Here is a 20132-nt window from a genome sequence, read left to right on the forward strand (position 1 = left end):
ACACAAACTGACACGTACACACATCATCACAATCAAATCAGCTCCAAAAGAGACAGAACAACCATCACGGATGCAAAGATTCAATCCATGTCCTGACACATGACTTCACGATACAGAAGGCGCCGGACCATCTTTATCAGGAACCCATATTCTCATATTCTCTGCACACAATAACAGCAGAGATAGAATGACATGACATTTTACCATCATCGTCCCCAAGAAGCCCCGGATCACTGGACTTCATGACTACAGACCTGTGGCACTGGCATTTGGGCCCCTGGTCCTTCCCCCCCTCAAGTCCTTCACCTCCCCCCTGCTGGACCCCTACTGGACCCCCTGCAGTTCGCCTACAGAGCTCCACAGGGCTGTGTACTTTATCCCCTGCTCTTCTCCCTGTAAACAAACTGCTGCACCTCCAGCAACGACTCCGTAAAACTGATCAAGTTTGCAGACGACCCCCCCTCATCACCATGACAACACCACCCTCATTGCCATGACAACACCACCCTCATTGGGCTCATCTTACGGGGATGAGTCTGTCAACAGGAGGTGGAGCGGCTGGTGCAGCGGTAACAACCTGGAGTTCAACGCCCAGAAGACACAGCCTCCCCCTCACCATCTCAGACTCCCCCATCACCACTGTGGACTCCCTCCACCTCCTCTGCTCCTCCATCACCAGGACCTCAAGTGGGAGGAGCCACCATCAGCTCCTCATCAAGAAGAACCAGCAGAGGATGTACTTCCTGCAGCAGCTGAGGAAAGACAAGCTGATGATGGAGCAGTTCTACACCAGCATCACTGAGTCCATCCTCACCTCCTCCATCACCTCCTCCATCACCTCTTCCACCTCCTCCATCACCTCCTCCATCACCGTGTGGTACGCTGGAGCCACAGCCAGGGACAAACAGAGACTACAGCGCCCTCTGCTGAGAAGGTGATCGGCTGCAGACTTCTATCTCTGCAGGAGGCCACTCCCCTCAGGCAGGAGGCCACTCCCCTCAGGCAGGAGGCCACTCCCCTCAGGCAGGAGGCCGCTCCCCTCAGGCAGGAGGCCACTCCCCTCAGGCAGGAGGCCACTCCCCTCAGGCAGGAGGCCGCTCCCCTAAATGGTTTATTGTTATGACTTCTTCATTGTTTTGTGTTGCATCGAATCACCAAAGACAAGTTCCTATGTTTGTGACTTTTGTTCATTGATGATACCAATAAACCTTTTCTGGTTCTGGTTCTTCTGGTCAGGTGTTGAGGAGGAACTGGTTCTGGTTCCTCAGGAGAACTCAGCTGAAGGTTCCTGTTCAGTGTCAGAACGTTCTGCTCCGTCTCTGTGACGGTGCATGTGTCTGCTGAGAGTACCTTTACGGGCAAATGTTTTCTTACAGACTGAGCAGCTGTAAGGTCTATCTCCACTGTGAGTGTTCATGTGGACGCTGAGATTACCTTTCTGGGCAAAACTTTTCTTACAAACTGAGCAACTGAAAGATCTCTCTCTAGTGTGAGTGTTCATGTGGTTGTTGAGATTACCACTATGGGCAAATGTTTTCTTACAGACTAAACAGCTGTAAGGTCTCTCTCCAGTATGTATGTTCATATGGTCGTTGAGAATACGTTGACGAGCAAATATTTTCTTACAAACTGAACAGTTGTAAGGTTTCTCTCCAGCGTGAGTGATCATGTGCTCGTTGCGAGTAGCTTTCCGTGAAAATGTTTTCTTACAGACTGAACAGCTGTAAGGTCTCTCATCAGTGTGAGTGATCATGTGTTTGGTGAGTTGACTTCTAAGGGAAAACGTTTTCTTACAAACTGAGCAACTGAAAGGTCTCTCTCCAGTGTGATTGGTCATGTGGTCATTGAGACTACGTTGATGAACAAATGTTTTCGTACAGACTGAGCAGCTGTAAGGTCTCTCTCCTGTGTGGATTCTGGTGTGTGTTTCTAGCTTTTGTTTAGTCTTAAATCTCTTCTGACAAACAGAACACTTGTGTTTCTTCTCTCCTGCTCCTCCTTCAGTCCCTGACACGTGTCCTTCTGTGACAGTGGCTCTGCTCTCTGCTCCACACTTGTATTTGCTGAATAGACCCGAGTTGTGTGCAGTTGTACTTGTGTCTTTTATCTGGACTTGGTTGCCGTGGTCTCCATCAGCCTCTGTCTCCATTTGTGCAGTTGAACTTCTGGCTGGAGGTTCCCAGTCTTCAGCACTGTCAGTGTCAGAAGAGTTCTCAGTGTCTTCCTCAGTGTCTGAGTGTAACTGTGGGTCTAAGCTGATGTCTGCTCCTGCTCCTCCTCCTGCTCCTCCTCCACACTGCTCTCCCTGTGTCTCTCTGAGCTCTCGTTGTTCCTCCTTTATATTAGAGCTTTTATCATGGACTGGACCGCTGAAGGCTTTGTCCGCTGAATGGTCAGTTTTAGCATCACACAGTGAAAATACATCACTAATAATAATGTCTGGAGTCTCTAATCTCAGTTCCTCTGCTTCCTCTTTAATCTGATGAGTCTCTGGGTTTTCCTGCTTCACTCTGAGCTCCTCCCGAACAGCTGCAGGATCGGGCTCCTCCTTTACACCTGCAAGATCGAGCTCCTCCTTTACACCTGCAAGATCGAGCTCCTCCTTTACACCTGCAAGACTGGGCTCCATCTGAACACCTGCAGGAGAGAAACAACAGGTAAGAAACCCACTGAGATGGAGAGCTCTTTTACAGGGTCGACCTGGGGCAGAGGAAAGACTCGACAGAACACAAATCATAAAAACAATTCCACTAATAATAAGATATTTAAGAACAAATAAAAACAGAATTACATTTAAAACCACAGACCGTTTTTAAAGGATTCATTTGCTTTCTGTTTTAAATTGTATAAAATCCCGTAAGAGATCAGCTCTCCCTCAAGTCTGATGGGTCAGGGTTCCAAGCTGCTGGAGCAGCTTAAGAGAACACTCTTTCCCCAGTCAGTGGTCACATGGGACAGGCTGTACGTATGACGTGAGCAGGACATAATGACCCTCTGCTCTGCACCAGGCACACGAGCACGAGGGCCACAACTACATATGACTTTATAAGATAATCCTTTATTGTCCACACATGGGGAAATTTCATTGTTGCAACGCAGGTTGATACAGAGGAAAAGGACAGAAGTTTAAAAAACACTCTTAATAGAAGAACTCTTATAAACAAAAAACTCCTATAGACAAAACCTCTCATTTATCAATAAGGAATGGAAGGGGAAAATAAATAAAGATACAAATAAAATAAAAATAAAAACAGCTAGCATAAGACAAGATTACGAAGAGTATGACAGTTTTGCACATGTGTATAACAGTGTTTGTTGTAGAGTGTGACAGCAGCAGAAGGAAAGACTGTGAAACGTCTCCTTCACACAGCGAGGGTGGATCAGTCACTGAAGCTGCTCTCCAGAGTGGACAGAGTGTCCTGCAGGGGACAGAGTGTCCTGCAGGGGACAGAGTGTCCTGCAGGGGGCAGAGTGTCCTGCAGGGGGGACACTCATGGTCCAGCATAGATGTGAATTTAGCCAGGATATATTATAAACTAAAAACACCCAGTGTGTGACCCTCCTGCACCCAAAGGTCACCCAGCCCAGGCACAGAGGACACAGAGGACACGGAGGTGGGTGAGCCTGTTGTGAATCTCACTGTGATACAAGTGTCCAGGGATTTAAGTAAAAACCCAGGTGGAACATTCAGATCTGATCTGATCTGTGGACTTTTGGACTAGTGGACTTTGGGACATGTGGGATGGAACCGTTTGACTGGTTGGGTTAGGGTTATCCACGTTGGGTCAAATACAGAGCGGGACTTCTTCTGCCTGCTCTGCATCGACCTCTGACCTCTGTCAAATAAAATGGTTACAAAGCTCTTTTTTAAACTCCATATACTGTGGAGAGAAATGCCTTCAAAAAAGATGCTCCAGCAAAATGTCAATGATGTAAGATAAAAGAAGCACCACTGTGTGAATGACCTTTAACCTTAACCCTAAGCCTGGTGAATGACCTTTAACCTTAACCCTAAGCCTGGTGAATGACCTTTAACCCTAACCCTAAGCCTGGTGAATGACCTTTAACCTTAACCCTAAGCCTGGTGAATGACCTTTAACCCTAACCCTAAGCCTGGTGAATGACCTTTAACCTTAACCCTAAGCCTGGTGAATGACCTTTAACCCTAACCCTAAGCCTGGTGAATGACCTTTAACCTTAACCCTAAGCCTGGTGAATGACCTTTAACCTTTAATGTACAGTACTATGATGGTGTAATTTGTTTTCAAAGTAAACATTCCTTCCATAGGTTTCAGAGATGGACCGCTGCCATGGCAACGTCATAAACTAACTGTTTAATGGAAGGTGGAACTCACAGTGATCAGACAGAAAGTAGTCCCAGACTGTGGCGAAGGAATCTTTCACACGCTCGAGTCGTGGACGCTCAGCTCAGGTCATCGGGACATGGTGTTGTGACCACGTTTCCATACGACTAGATCTAGTTTGACCCATACACTGTCGGTTGTTTGTCTATTCCGTCTTTGTTCACGTTGCTCTGGACAGCTGCAAGTCTCCAAACTTAACCTGGAGCTCCTGTCGCGCTTTTGTCATTTAACTCAGGCCAGTGCAAATATAGCATTGCCTCACTGTACTCTGCACATAGTCTTGAATTATTGTGGACAAACCCATTGATCTCAGGTGTTTGCCATCGGCCGCGCAGATAAGCAGGAAATGGGCTCATTACGGTGTAATTGTAATAACGTGAGCCTGACACAACACAAAGGGAATGTTTGCAGGACAATGCACAGGCCATAGCGTCGCTTTTGGGCCTGTACAAGTCGACCCAGCGGAGATGTGGAGTCTGCAAGATGATCTAGTGGAGCTGTCTCTTCAGAACCACGCACGCGATCAATCTGTTTGTCCAAAGGTGCTTTCTGGGATCACGGTGAACAGGAACACGAGAGCAGTTTACATACTTTCATCATATGAACATGTGAAGTTCCCAAAGATGAAGCTGGAACTGGAGTTTATTTACGTCTTCAGAAATGATTCTATTATATAGTTGCATTACAACGGCATGACACATCTTCCTAAAGGAAAGTCTTAGAACTACTGTGTCATGCCGTTGTAAAGCCTCTGTATCTTCCTGCGTTGTATCAATGAAATTTCCCCATGTGGGACAATAAAGGAATATCTTATCTTAATAGAGAGTCATTTCTGAAGATGTAAATAAACTCCACACATCACGTGACATACGTAAGTGCGCATGCGCGCTGCTGGAGAGGCGCTAGCTTACCGCGGCGTTTCCTTTAGCATTAGTTTGAGCGTCTTTTTGTGGATTAAATGGTATAAAACGTGGGGTTGCCCGTGGTTACCGTCTGTCACATTCGTCTGGAGCCTGCGCTTGATTCGTACAAAGCGTTTAAAGCTGAAAAAGTACCGTATTTCCAGATTGTTTTGGTCCGTGTGTCGCTGCTGCGCCGCGTCAGATTCGCGTTTGAAATTCTACGATGGCGGTTTATCCAGGGGGCGGGGTTTGTGAGCGCGGCTCAGGAGCTGATTGGACACATGTGATGACGTGTGTCTCGGTGGGTTTTGACCCAGGAAGTAAACATTTCTTTTACTTCCTGTTTCTAAAGAGCGAAGACGCGAAACAAAAGTGTTCAAAGATTCCGTCTCTGTGGATAAAAATCACTTTTGGCCTTCATAGTTATGGTCATAAATTGTACTTTTGGACTTCAGAGAAAGTCAGAACAAACGTGATTCTTGAAGCAGCGAGGACTTTTTTAGACGTTAAAGATGTCACCGGGGAAGAATAGCACCAGATGCTAAGGAAGGGGCTGCACATACTGCGGAATAAGGACTATTTGTGATCGTCTGGGTGAGCACTGTATATATACATACATTGAGTGCCAATCGCCATTAAACTAAACCAAGAAGAAGAAGAAGAGTAATCATTTTTTGTCTTCCAAACATTGTTGTTTTTGACTTTTTTAAGTAAACCAAGGATTTGAAGAACATTGTTACAGTTTTAAGGACACATCTGAGGAGCCAGCGACATGTCCGGGAGAAGAAGTGAAACAGACTCTTGTGAACGCTGTCGGAAATATCAACAAGAAATTCATGAGCTAAAAGCACGGATATTTGTTTTAGAATCTGAAAAAGGACTCCACGATACAATTCCAGTGTCATCCAGTGGTAAGAAAAACAGCTTCTTTCAATCTAAACCTAGTGACTCAAATATAACGTAAAGTCACATAAAATACAGCTATAAAACAGACTTTTACCACTTTCAGAGACTGAAGTAAATGAACAAAGATCAAATGTAACACATGACGTGTCCAAAAGGCAGCAACAGAGAGAGAATCTGTGTCAAACGTCAAGGTCACTGACAGGTCTGTCTGTGATAGGCTAGAATGGCACTAAAACAATTCTATTTGCCTTTAGACATGTCGTGTTCTTGTGTTAAACATTAATATACGTGGGACCACTGCGTGCTTCAACAACTACATTTATTGAATTACCCAACATGCCCCGGGCTTCTGCCTCACGTCATTTCATAACAATCATGTCAGTATAAAACAAGATTCAGAATTTACCACATCTCCCTTTTTAACAAACCAAAAATAATGCTTTTGCTTAATTAACATCCCTTTGGACCAATAACACTTAAAATCAAATGTGCAACAATATGCCATGTTCTTTTTTGTCTTTGCCTCAAACGATATTATCTCTTATTAACAGTTTTGTTTGTTTCCAGATTTGTTGTTGTATTTGTCCACATCATAAGTCCAGTCTTCTAGGTTTGACCACTTCTCTCCCTGATCTAGTTCTAACATCAGTGTTCACAGGTGAAACAGGAGTTACACCAGGTGTTTTCTGCACTACAGACAAATCAGATTTCTCTTGCACTGGTGACTGTAAAGGAATCAAATGCCTGCGATTGCGCCTCACTGTTCCCTGTGGTGAATCCACTGTGTAAGATCTCGGTGTAGAGTGACTCTGGACCACAGAGCCTGGTGTTGTGGCATCAGTCACCCACACTTGTTCTCCTGGTGATCATTTGCACAAAGGCTTTGCGCGGTGACGTCTGTTAAAGGCGTAATGGACCATTTTGGAGAACTCAAGCGGAAGTGCACATGTGAACTTAACCCGTGCAGATGCAGAGAAAAGCTTCGCGACTAGACGTGCGTTTGTTTATTAGTGCATCGCATCTCTCGTCTCCCGCAGATTTCTGTCTCTTCTGAGCTCGAACTGTCTTTCTCCGTCTTCATTTTGTCCCGTTACTGAGGGAACTATATTATGATAAATCCATGCGCTTAGCCACGGGGAAACATGCTGCTCTCTGAGGACGAGCCGCACGCGGCTGCAGGTGAGCAGTAGGTGCGTTCTATGATTGATGCGTGGCAGGACTAATCGGCCGTCCACGCCACGAGGAAATGAGACTCAGATTTGGGCCAAAAAATCATCCGTTACGCCTTTTAAAGTTTGTATTATCCAACATCCTCTTCTTCCTTTCCTTCTGAGCAAGTGCAGAACTGTCACAGTTCTTTGCAGACGTCGGCCCATCAGAAGTTCTGCAGGGCTGTGTCTGTTTTGAAGAGGTGTAGCTCTGTAGGCAAGTAGAGCGAGATAAGGATCTGTCGCTTTTTCACAGTCTGTACAGCAGGTTCCGCCTTCCCGTTACTTTGAGGATACCTGAGGCTGCTTGTGGCATGTTTAAAACCATAAGCTGCTGCAAAGTCTGCAAATGTTTGTCCGGAAAACTCTGGCCCATTGTCCGACATTAGGACCTCGGGAATGCCGTGACGAGCAAAGAACAATTTCAGGCGGTTTATAACATTATCACATTTAGTTTTGTTCAAGACCTGTATAGATAGTCCACAGCAAGAAGGTCAGTTTTCCTCCCAGCTCAAAACGATCTGTTCCCACTCTTTGCCACGGGCGGTCGAGACATTCAGTTGCATAAGCGGCTCACTACGGTCGTGTCTGTCTTGAATTCATGCCCTGCATTTGAGCACCATTTCCATTACTCGTTGGCTCAGTCCAGGCCACCGTACAGTTTGGCGTGCACGAGCTTTGCATTTCACAACACCTTGATGTCCTTCATATAAAGATCATAAAAATATCTTATTATTAGTGGAAATTGTTTTTATGATTTGTGTTCTGTCGAGTCTTTCCTTTGCCCCAGGTCGCCCCTGTAAAAGAGTTCTCCATCTCAGTGGGTTTCTTACCTGGTTGTTTCTCTCCTGCAGGTGTTCAGATGGAGCCCGGTCCTGCAGTTGTTAAGATGGAGCCCGGTCCTGCAGGTGTTCAAGAGGAGCCCAGAGTGAAACAGGAAAACCCAGAGACTCCTCAAATTAAAGAGGAAGCAGAAGAACTGAGATCAGAGACTCCAGACATTAATATTAGTGATGTATTTTCACTGTGTGATGCTAAAACTGACCATTCAGCAGACAAACCCTTCAGCTGGACAGTCCATGATGAAACCTCTGATACAAAAGAAAAAAAACAGCACAAAAGAGAAGAGCATTTCCACTCAGAGGAACAACGAGAGCTCAGAGAGACACAGGGAGAGCAGTGTGGAGGAGGAGCAGGAGGAGCAGGAGCAGACATCAGCTTAGACCCACAGTTATACTCAGACACTGAGGAAGACACTGAGAACTCTTCTGACACTGACAGTGCTGAAGACTGGGAACCTCCAGCCAGAAGTTCAACTGCACAGATGGAGACAGAGGCTGATGGAGACCACGGCAATCAAGTCCAGATAAAAGACACAAGTACAACTGCACACAACTCGGGTCTATTCAGCAAATACAAGTGTGGAGCAGAGAGCAGAGCCACTGTCACAGAGGGACACGTGTCAGGGACTGAAGGAGGAGCAGGAGAAGCACGAGTAGGAAAAGGAGGATCATCATCCGCAAAGTACTGTAAAGCTCATCTCAACGACCACATGACCACCCACACTGGTGAGAAACCTTACAGCTGTTCAGTTTGTAAGAAAATATTTGTTAGTCAACGTAGTCTCAATGACCACATGACCACTCACACTGGGGATAGACCTTTCAGTTGTTCAGTCTGTAGGAAAACATTTGCCCTTAAAGGTATTCTCAACAGACACATGATAACTCACCCTAGAGAGAGACCTTACAGCTGCTCAGGCTGTAGGAAAACATTTCCCTGTAAAGGTGATCTCAACAGACACATGATGACTCACTCTGGAGAGAGACCTTACAGTTGTTCAGTCTGTAGGAAAACATTTGCCCTTAAAGGTATTCTCAACAGACACGTGATGACTCACTCTGGAGAGAGACCTTACAGTTGTTCAGTATGTAAGAAAACATTTCCCTGTAAAGGTGATCTCAACAGACACATGATAACTCACTCTGGAGAGAGACCTTACAGTTGTTCAGGCTGTAAGAAAACATTTGTCCATAAAGGTCATCTCAACGACCACATGACCTCTCACGCTAAAGATAGACCTTACAGGTGTTCGATCTGTAAGAAAACATTTGCTCATAAAGGTCATCTCAGCAAACACATGCACCGTCACAGAGACAGACTGGAAAGTTCTGACGCTGAACAGGAACCTTCAGCTGAGTTCTCCAGAGGAACCAGTTCCTCCACAACACCTGACCAGAAGAACCTTGAACACCAAGAAAACAATCAAGAACTTTAGCCATTCCTTAATTAATACTGCTGAAAGTTCAAGAGTTCTTTTGTTACTCTTTGGTTTTTGAGTGTTGGTGGATCATGCCGCTGTTCCTTCAGTGAGAGGACCAGGAGGAGCGCTGCAGTACAGTGTTCACGTTCATGCAGCAGAAGAACCTTACAGTTGTTCAGCCTGTAATAGAACCTTTGATCAGTGCAAACTCGGGAGAACAAAGGAGCCTTGGGGTCTATGTTCCATTCACAGCAGCACTTGTGTTTGCTCTGCTCATGACGCTGGGAGAGTTTTGTGTATCTAGTGTTAGTTTGATGCTTTTTGTCCTTTTGTTCTAAACAACAGTTTGTGGGACAAATAAAGCTTCTCTTCTCACCACAGACTCTCTCGTTATGGTTTACCTCATGTCACCTGTCGTCAGGGAAACATAGATCTGACTCGTCTGCACATTTTCACTGTTTATCAGCTGACCTAACAGCAGCATGTAGAGGTTGAACAGAGGGGGTCCCAGGACTGACCCTTGGGGCACCCCACAGGTCAGGGACACGTGGTCTGAGACACAATTACATTTCATTTATTTTAAAATATATTTAATTTGTTCCATTTTTAAATAAAAAGAATAAACATAGAACAAAAAACATAACGGAACACAGTACGGAGCCCGGTCCTGCAGGTGTCAGGAGGAGCCTGGTCCTGCAGGTGTAATGTGGAGCTCGATCATTCAGGTGTTCAGGAGGTGCCCGGTCCTGCAGGTTTTAAGGTAGAGCCTAGTCTTGCAGCTGTTCAGGAGGAGCCCAGAGTGAAGCAGGAAAACCCAGAGGCTCCTCAGATTAAAGAGGAAGCAGAGGAACTGAGATTAGAGACTCCAAACATTATTATTAGTGATGTATTTTCACTGTGTGATGCTAAAACTGACCATTCAGTCGACAAACCATTCAGCGGTACAGTCCATGATAAAACTTCTAATATAAAAGAACAAAAACAGCGCAAAAGAGAAAAGCATTTCCACTCAGAGGAACAATGAGAGCACAGGGAGAGCAGTGTGGAGGAGGAGCAGGAGGATTAGGAGCAGACATCAGCTTAGACCCACAGTTACACTCAGACACTGAGGAAGACACTGAGAACTCTTCTGACACTGACAGTGATGAAGACTGGGAACCTCCAGCCAGAAGTTCAACTGCACAGATGGAGACAGAGGCTGATGGAGACCACGGCAACCAAGTCCAGATAAAAGACACAAGTACAACTGCACACAACTCAGGTCTATTCAGCAAATACAAGTGTGGAGCAGAGAGCAGAGCCACTGTAAGTAAGTACATTTCATTTGTATCGCACCTTTCACAGACAGAAGTCACAAAGTGCTTCACAAAAACACAGAATAAAACAATAAAAAGACTAAAAACTTACAGTGAGCGATACACATACAACAATATACTGTCAAATCAGACCCTAAAGCAAATGCAATTAAAAGGCTCGACTAAATAAAAAGGTTTTGAGCAACAACAGAGTCCAGTGACCGAATGGAGAGCAGAAGATCATTCCAGAGTCTGGAACAGTCTGGAAAGATCTGTCTCCTCTGGTCCCAAAGCGAGTGCGAGGAACCAACAGCAGGTCCTGATCCAAAGACCTGAGTGAGCGAGGGCGAGTGTGCGGTGTGATCAGATCGCTGATGTACAGAGGGACCTGACCATGCAAAGCTCTAAAAGTCAGAACTAGAATTTTAAACTGTTTCCATGGAGACCGGCAGCCAGTGAAGGGCTTTGAGGGTGAAATGTGGGCCCTTCTATTTGTGAGATTTGTCAAGATCCTCGCTGCAGAGTTCTGGACCTGCTGCAGACGAGAGAGTTCCTTCTTGTTTAAACAGGAAAACAAACTGTTACAATCGTCTAAACGTGAGACACAAATGCATGAATTATAAGTTCCAGATCATTTTGAGACTCCATTTTCCTGAGTTTAGAGATTTTCCTCAACTGAAAGAAACAGTTCCTCGTCAGCTGCTTGGAGTGGAGCTCTAAAGACATGTCTGTGTCAAATAGAACATCCAAGTTTCTAAGACTTGGTTTAGCACTCTGGCCTAAAACACCCAAGTACTGGTTTATCCCTGCGTTTAGCTCCAGAGAGCTTTTATTCAGCCATTGTTTTATTTGCACTAAACAAATGAACCCTGTTTAAGTTCACCTGGAAGACCTAACTTGATCTGCGTCGACCACCATGCCAGGACACCTCTCCCCAGCTCCATCATCGCACTCAAGCGGGCGTGGCCTGTCCGTCTGTGAGAGTCAGATCCTCCTTCACCATGGACTCCTCCAGGTTTCTACTTTTTCCCAAAGAGGTTTTGTAGTTTTTCCTGGCCAAGAAGGAGGGTGTAAGGACAGAAGGAGGGTGTAAGGACAGAAGGAGGGTGTAAGGACAGAAGGAGGATGTAAGGACAGAAGGAGGGTGTAAGTACAGAAGGAGGGTGTAAGTACAGAAGGAGGGTGTAAGTACAGAAGGAGGGTGTAAGGACAGAAGGAGAGTGTAAGTACAGAAGAGAGGGTGTAAGGACAGAAGGAGGGTGTAAGGACAGAAGGAGGGTGTAAGGACAGAAGGAGGGTGTAAGGACAGAAGGAGGGGCTAAGGACAGAAGGAGGGGCTAAGGACAGAAGGAGGATGTAAGGACAGAAGGAGGGTGTAAGGACAGAAGGAGGGTGTAAGGACAGAAGAGAGGGTGTAAGGACAGAAGGAGGGTGTAAGGACAGAAGGAGGATGTAAGGACAGAAGGAGAGTGTAAGGACAGAAGGAGGATGTAAGGACAGAAGGAGAGTGTAAGGACAGAAGGAGGGTGTAAGGACAGAAGGAGGGTGTAAGGACAGAAGGAGGGTGTAAGGACAGAAGGAGGGTGTAAGTACAGAAGGAGGGTGTAAGGACAGAAGGAGGGTGTAAGGACAGAAGAGAGGGTGTAAGGACAGAAGGAGGGTGTAAGGACAGAAGGAGAGTGTAAGGACAGAAGAGAGGGTGTAAGGACAGAAGGAGGGTGTAAGGACAGAAGAGAGGGTGTAAGGACAGAAGGAGGGTGTAAGGACAGGGGACGCCTGCGTCATCGCCCTCGCACCTGCTCCTCTCCTCAATCAACTCCTCCTCCACTCCCAATCAGCGCTCAGGCGGTCGCATTTAAATCCTCAGGCAGATGGCTTGGACGCTTCAGACCGTACTGCGACCCACCACCTCTCCTGCTCCTCCTCTGCATCCCTCTCATCCTCTCTACCCTCTCTCCATATCTACCACCACCAGTCTCCAGGCCCTGGGGGGAGACATCTAATTCAATTAGATTATGGAGTGCCCATGATCACTATGTCCTCCGCCGGGGTCTGAGCGCCAAAGAACCTTCGTAATAAAACTGCTAAACTATCTTTTCGTGTCCTGTGTCTGAGTCTCTCCAGGATGAACTGACCAAGGAGTTCAGCTTCTAGATCTCAGAAGGTTTAAAAGAGCAATATAGCTGAATATCGTCATGAGCAGGTGGTAGGACACATCACTAAACTCTTTCCCAGGGGGATTATATGAAGCAAAAATAAGACGGGACCAAAAACAGAGCCCTGAGGAACTCCACACAACAGATCAGCCCAGTCAGACATGATTTGGTTTGCAGCGACACTAAAGCCTCATACAAACCGCTGCGGCTGAATCGCGCCCGACGCAGAATTTGAGCGCATGTACATTAGAAAGACAAATGCACTGGACGCGCGTTCTCGACGCGCCGGACTAAATACACTCAGCAGCAGACGTGCGTCCGAGTCGTCCTGCACATGCTCAGTGGAGGAGTTGTGCTGTGTTGCTTTTCTCGTGGTGTAAATGTAGTTTAATGTTGGACCATGGCTTTGGTTTATTAACTTTACAAAGTCCAAAAGCGGAGGCGATGGGCCCCGGGGCCCGTCTGGGACCCGCAGATACTTCAGAGCTGAGCAGAGTTTAGTCAATATCATTATTTGCTCCAAGAGCTGCGTTTTAACGATTTTTTTTTTATCTTGCGGGGTTTGTTTTGGGTCTTTTCCCGGGCCGTGCGTAGCACGTCATCTCTGATTGGCTGCGGCGCATCTGCTGCAGCGAGCTGAACAAATCTGAACACGTTGCGCCAGCCGCTTTGGCTCGGTCGCCTTATACGCGCGCTCAAAGCGTCGAGAACGTATGAAAACACACCAATCGCGCCGCAAAAACAAAGAAATCGCGCCGCGGGAAACGCACAACGCGCTTGACACGCGTTTACTATAGACTTTGAGTGAAAACTGGACGCTTCGGCCGCGGCGGTGTGGACGAGGCTTAAAGCTCCGACCGGATAAATATGAGGAAAACCAATGAAGAACTGACCCTGTCCAATCAGGTCCCTCAGTCTGTTTAACAGGATATGATGGTCGACGGTGTCAAAGGTCAACTGTGCAGACAGATCCAACAGAACTAGAACAGTGCATTTTCCAGAATCAGCAGACATCATAATGTCACTGGACACTTTTAGCAATGCGGTTTCCGTAGAATGATGTTTGTGGAAACCAGATTGAAAAGAGTCGTGAATGTTTGACTGATCAAGGAAATCTGACAGTTGTTCAGAGCCACATTCTCAAGGATCTTGGACATGAACGGGAGCTTTGAAATAAGTCTGAAACTTTTGGGGTTTGTCGGGTCCAAGTTTGTCTTTTTCAGTAAAGGTTCTACTGTGGCATGTTTAAATGGACCAGGAAACACACCGGGAGAAAGAGAGAGATTTACCATTTTGGTCCCCAGGGGCCAATAACATCAAACACTTTGAGGAAGAGCCTGCAGGGAAGGGCATCTGATGTACAAGAGGAGGGTTTCATCTTGGTCACCAGAGCTGAGATGTCTTCTAGAGTGACAGGCTTAAAAGAAGCCGGTTTATCACACAAAAGGAGTGGGATTTGGTCTTTGATCATCTTGATCTTATCGATAAAGAACCTGAGGCGTTAGTTGCTGTCGGCTTTACAGAAAACAGGAGCCACTGCAGCTGAAGGACAAACAATAGAACTTATAGTGTCAAACACTTTGAGGTTTTTCTTGTTGGATGTAATTAGCTGGAGGAAGTAATCAGATCTGGAACTTTCCATCATTTCATTGTGAGATGACACAAGCTCTCTGAGGCGTGACCTATGACCTCAAGACTGGAGGTTTTCCACAGACGCTCAGTTTTCCAACATAGTCTCTTTAGAGTTAGGATTCCTTCATGAACCTACATTTAGTCTTTTTGTTGCAGTCATTGTTTTGAAATGCTAAAAAACTCTCAGCAACGAGCATTAGGCCAACATTAGGCGGCGGGTGCGTGCGCGGAGCATGGCGGGTGCGTGCGGGGGAGCAGGGAGCGGGGCGGGCGTCGCCGTCGCCAACGCGGCTGGTGCAGAAAAGTTGGAAAAGCTTTTTTGCGGCAAGACGCGGCGCAGCAAATGATCAAGAGATTCGGCTCTAGTCACGTGCTACGCACTGACCGGAAGAAGGACCAACACAAACCCTGCATGAGGTTTCGGCCAATCACAGAAGACGTGAGATTCTCACGTGTCCTGCTCCTGTCATTCTGACATGTCTAAGGTCTAAACTCAAGCAATTGACAATTACAGGTTTTGACAAGAAACATTAGTTTCTCACTCTCTCTTCCTCTTGAGACTATCTCAATGTGGTCATCTCACAGTTTCGGTTGAATGGGATGTGCCGTAGGGCCCGAGGGCCCCTAGGCCCTAGAGCCCGTGGACCATGTGGATTACGTAAACAAACATGCGCGACAGGTGACATTATTTGGAGAGTTCATAACTTCTAAATATAAACTTACCAAAGGATGTTCAGGGATGTTCACTAGAGGTGAGCAGGTCTATCAAGCTACTATCGTAGAGAGACTAAAAAAAATTAAGTCTTTTCAGCTTCAACACATTTTGAGATGATCCCTAAAGGAATGAGTTAAACTGTCCACATCAAGACAATTCATAGACAAGTGAAGATCAAACACAGCAAGGTGATAAATGACATCCGCCTGAACACTGACACGGGCAAAGCCTCAGTCTTAATTCTGTTAGATCTGAGTGCTGCTTTTGACACTGTCGATCATGGGATCCTCTTACAGAGACTAGAGGACTGGGTGGGCATCACTGGCACTGCCCTAAACTGGTTAAGGTCCTATCTGGAAGACAGGAAGTACTTTGTTGAAATTGGTAGCTGTGTCTCAGACCACATGACCCTGACCTGTGGAGTGCCCCAAGGGTCAGTCCTGGGTCCCCTTCTGTTCAACCTCTACATGCTGCCGTTAGGTCAGTTGATACGTAGTGAAAATGTGCAGACGAGTCAGATCTATGTTCCACTGTCGGCAGGTGAATATGGACCATTCACTCTGTCACTGCATCCAACAGAACAGTGTCTGGACCGGCCTCCTGCTGGTGCCAGAGTCAGTTTGTGGAGCAAAACAACTTTCTCCAGCTGAACTCAGACAAGACTGAAATAATCGTCTTTGTCACAGAAACAAAGAGAAAGTGTTAGTGTCACCTCCAGAGTCTCGCTCTAAAACCTACCAACCAAGTTAGAAATCTGAAGGTAATAATGGACTCAGACTTTTAACACAACAAATCAATAACATCAGCAGCTTTTTACCATCTAAAAAACATTGCCAAAATTAAAAATATAGTGTCAAAACCAGATTTAGAGAGACTTATCCATGTGTTTGTCTCCAGTAGATTAGACTGTTACGGCCGCTCATTGGTCTCTCCAAACGAGCTGTAAAACAGCTGCAGTACATCCAGAACGCTGCTGCTCGGGTCCTGACTAGAACCAGGAAGTACCATCACATTAGTCCTGACTAGAACCAGGAAGTACCATCACATTAGTCCTGACTAGAACCAGGAAGTACCATCACATTAGTCCTGACTAGAACCAGGAAGTACCATTACATTAGTCCTGACTAGAACCAGGAAGTACCATCACATTAGTCCTGACTAGAACCAGGAAGTACCATTACATTAGTCCTGACTAGAACCAGGAAGTACCATTACATTAGTCCTGACTAGAACCAGGAAGTACCATCACATTAGTCCTGACTAGAACCAGGAAGTACCATCACATTAGTCCTGACTAGAACCAGGAAGTACCATCACATTAGTCCTGACTAGAACCAGGAAGTACCATCACATTAGTCCTGACTAGAACCAGGAAGTACCATCACATTAGTCCTGACTAGAACCAGGAAGTACCATCACATTAGTCCTGACTAGAACCAGGAAGTACCATCACATTAGTCCTGACTAGAACCAGGAAGTACCATCACATTAGTCCTGACTAGAACCAGGAAGTACCATCACATTAGTCCTGACTAGAACCAGGAAGTACCATCACATTAGTCCTGACTAGAACCAGGAAGTACCATCACATTAGTCCTGTTCTCAGGTCTCTGCACTGCCCCCTGTGGCTCAGAGAATAGACTTTAAAGCAGCTCTGCTTGTGTACAAGTCTCTCCATGGCCTAAGTGAAACAAATTAAATATATTTAAAAATAAATGAAATGTAGTTGTGTCTCAGACCACGTGTCCCTGAACTGTGGGGTGCCCCAAGGGTCAGTCCTGGGACCCCTTCTGTTCAACCTCTACATGCTGCTGTTAGGTCAGCTGATACGCAGTGAAAATGTGCAGACGAGTCAGATCTATGTTTCCCTGACGACAGGTGACATGAGGTAAACCATAACGAGAGAGTCTGTGGTGAGAAGAGAAGCTTTATTTGTCCCACAAACTGTAGTTTAGAACAAAAGGACAAAAAGCATCAAAGAAACACTAAAGACACAAAACTCTCCCAGCGTCATGAGCAGAGCAAACACAAGTGCTGCTGTGAATGGAACATAGACCCCAAGGTTCCTTTGTTCTCCTGAGTTTGCACTGATCAAAGGTTCTATTACAGGCTGAACAACTGTAAGGTTCTTCTGCTGCATGAACGTGAACACTGTAATGCAGCGTTTTTGATTGTTTTCTTGGTGTTCAAGGTTCTTCTGGTCAGGTGTTGTGGAGGAACTGGTTCTGGTTCCTCTGGAGAACTCAGCTGAAGGTTCCTGTTCAGTGTCAGAACGTTCCGGTCTGTCTCTGTGACGGCGCATGTGTTTGTTGAGAGTACCTTTATGGGCAAATGTTTTCTCACCAACTGACCAACTGTAAGGCCTCTGTCCAGTGTGAGAGTACATGCGCCTGTTGAAAATACCTCTACGGGGAAATGTTTTCTTACTGACTGAACAGCTGAAAGGTCTCTTTCCAGTGTGAAGTCATGTGGTCGCTGAGATGACCTTTACGGGCAAATGTTTTCGTACAGACTGAACAGCTGTAAGGTCTCTCTCCAGTGTGGATTCTGGTGTGTGTTTCTAGCTTCAATTTAGTCTTAAATCTCTTCTGACAAACAGAACCCTTGTGTTTCTTCTCTCCTCCTCCTCCAGTCCCTGACACGTGTCCCTCTGTGACAGTGGCTCTGCTCTCTGCTCCACACTTGTATTTGCTGAATAGACCCGAGTTGTGTGCAGTTGTACTTGTGTCTTTTATCTGGACTTGATTGCCGTGGTCTCCATCAGCCTCTGTCTCCATCTGTGCAGTTGAACTTCTGGCCGGAGGTTCCCAGTCTTCAGCACTGTCAGTGTCAGAAGAGTTCTCAGTGTCTTCCTCAGTGTCTGAGTGTAACTGTGGGTCTAAGCTGATGTCTGCTCCTCCTCCACACTGCTCTCCCTGTGCTCTCGTTGTTCCTCTGAGTGGAAATGCTTTTCTCTTTTGTGCTGTTTTTGTTCTTTTATATTAGAGATTTTATCATGGACTGGACAGCTGAAAGGTTTGTCCGCTGAATGGTCAGTTTTAGCACCACACAATGAAAATACATCACTAATAATAATGTTTGGAGTACTTCTGCTTCCTCTTTAATCTGAGGAGTCTCTGGGTTTTCCTGCTTTACTCTGGGTTCCTCCTGAACAGCTGCAAGACCAGGCTCCTCCTTTACACCTAGAGGACCGGGCTCCTCCTGAACACCTGCAGGACCGGGCTCCTCCTGAACACCTGCAGGACAGGGCTCCTCATGAACACCTGCAGGACAGGGCTCCTCCTGAACACCTGCAGGACAGGGCTCCTCCTTAACACCTGCAGGACAAGGCTCCACTGGAACACCTGCAGGACCGGGCTCCACCTGAACACCTGCAGGACCGGGCTCCACCTGAACACCTGCAGGAGAGAAACAACCAGGTAAGAAACCCACTGAGATGGAGAGCTCTTTTACAGGGGCGACCTGGGGCAAAGGAAAGACTCGACAGAACACAAATCATAAAAACAATTCCACTAATAATAAGATATTTAAGAACAAATAAAAACAGAATTACATTTAAAACCACAGACCGTTTGTTTTTAAAGGATTCATTTTCTTTGTTTTTTAAATGGTACAAAAACCCCTAAGAGATCAGCTCTCCCTCAAGTCTGATGGATCAGGGTTCCAAGCTGCTGGAGCAGCTTAAGAGAACACTCTCTTTCCCCAGTCAGTGGTCACATGGGACAGGCTGTACGTATGAGGTGAGCAGCCCATAATGACCCTCGCTCTGCACCAGGCACACGAGCACGAGGGCCACAACTACATATGACTTTAGAAACTAAAAACATCCAGTGTGTGACCCTCCTGCACCCAAAGGTCACCCAGCCCTGGCACAGAGGTCAAAGAGGGCACAGGGGACACAGAGGGCACTCTCTCTCGCTCCCTCTCTCTCTCTTTAGGTCATCACGTTGTTGCGTCGTGCGTCAGTCGGTCATGTGACGTGCGCTGCCAATCGGCTGCATATAAACAGGAAGTTAGTTGCAGCTAATGACATGCCGGTGGAGGATTGGGGCTGTTGCTACAGGGTTAAAAGGTCACGGATCATTTGTACTAAAGGCATTTACTGTTCCAATCTCAGGAGCCGACGACCGAGCCCAGATCGTCTTATTTAGAGTGAACGTTGACGACGTGTGCTGCTTAGCTTAGCCGCGCCCATTGGTTTGAATGGGGTGGTTAGCATTTTCTTTCATGCTTGTTTCCTCAAATATCACGTTATCAAACATAGTGAAAACTATCTCATGCTTGAAAACGAATACTGATTATTGTTTATTAGTGAGTGTATTTGAAGCACTTCAAAGATGGGCTGCAACGTCCGTTCATAAGTGTTAACCAAGTCTGGACGGTTAGTTTTCACCAAAGACAAAAACATTTCACGAGTTCATTCCGCCAAACACGAGAACGCACCATAGCAACCGCCTTGGTAACCGAATGCTTCAACCGCGGTCGCAAAATCAGATCAGCAAGATATTTTCACATTTCCCTCCTCCTATTGCGATGTTTTTAATTAATATCTAAAAATAAAATTAAAAAGAAAGAGCAACAGTCCTGAAGGAACAAGTATTTGTTTCATGTACTGAAGAGATAAAGGACAGTCGTTAGTGTCAGTGGGAAAATAACTGTATATTTATGACTCCAAATTGTGCCAAACTGTG

At 46.1% G+C, this 20132-nt stretch overlaps 2 protein-coding genes across 2 annotated transcripts in view; one reads left to right on the forward strand and one right to left on the reverse strand.

Annotated features, from left to right (window-relative positions):
- Positions 1–642: 642 nt before the first annotated feature.
- On the reverse strand, positions 643–4668 carry LOC140374618 (uncharacterized). The gene is made up of 2 exons (XM_072461547.1): positions 4665–4668; positions 643–2637 (listed from the first exon to the last, which is right to left on the reverse strand). Exons 1-2 carry the CDS (start codon positions 4666–4668, stop codon positions 1265–1267), a joined length of 1377 nt encoding a protein of 458 aa, XP_072317648.1. The 3' UTR covers positions 643–1264.
- A 946-nt stretch (positions 4669–5614) lies between these two features.
- Positions 5615–20132, forward strand: part of LOC140374619 (uncharacterized) — a 55278-nt gene continuing 40760 nt past the window's right edge. Inside the window, exons 1-3 of the mRNA XM_072461548.1 lie at positions 5615–6177; positions 8235–9657; positions 10786–10948. Of these exons, the coding sequence (XP_072317649.1) occupies positions 6039–6177; positions 8235–9657; positions 10786–10948 (1725 nt within the window). The 5' untranslated portion in view covers positions 5615–6038. The remainder of the gene's footprint in view (positions 6178–8234; positions 9658–10785; positions 10949–20132) is intronic.

The sequence above is a fragment of the Eucyclogobius newberryi genome, unplaced genomic scaffold (genome assembly GCF_026437365.1).
Source record: "Eucyclogobius newberryi isolate DKJ021-1_F unplaced genomic scaffold, fEucNew1.0.hap1 SCAF_3, whole genome shotgun sequence".
NCBI lineage: Eukaryota > Metazoa > Chordata > Actinopteri > Gobiiformes > Gobiidae > Eucyclogobius > Eucyclogobius newberryi.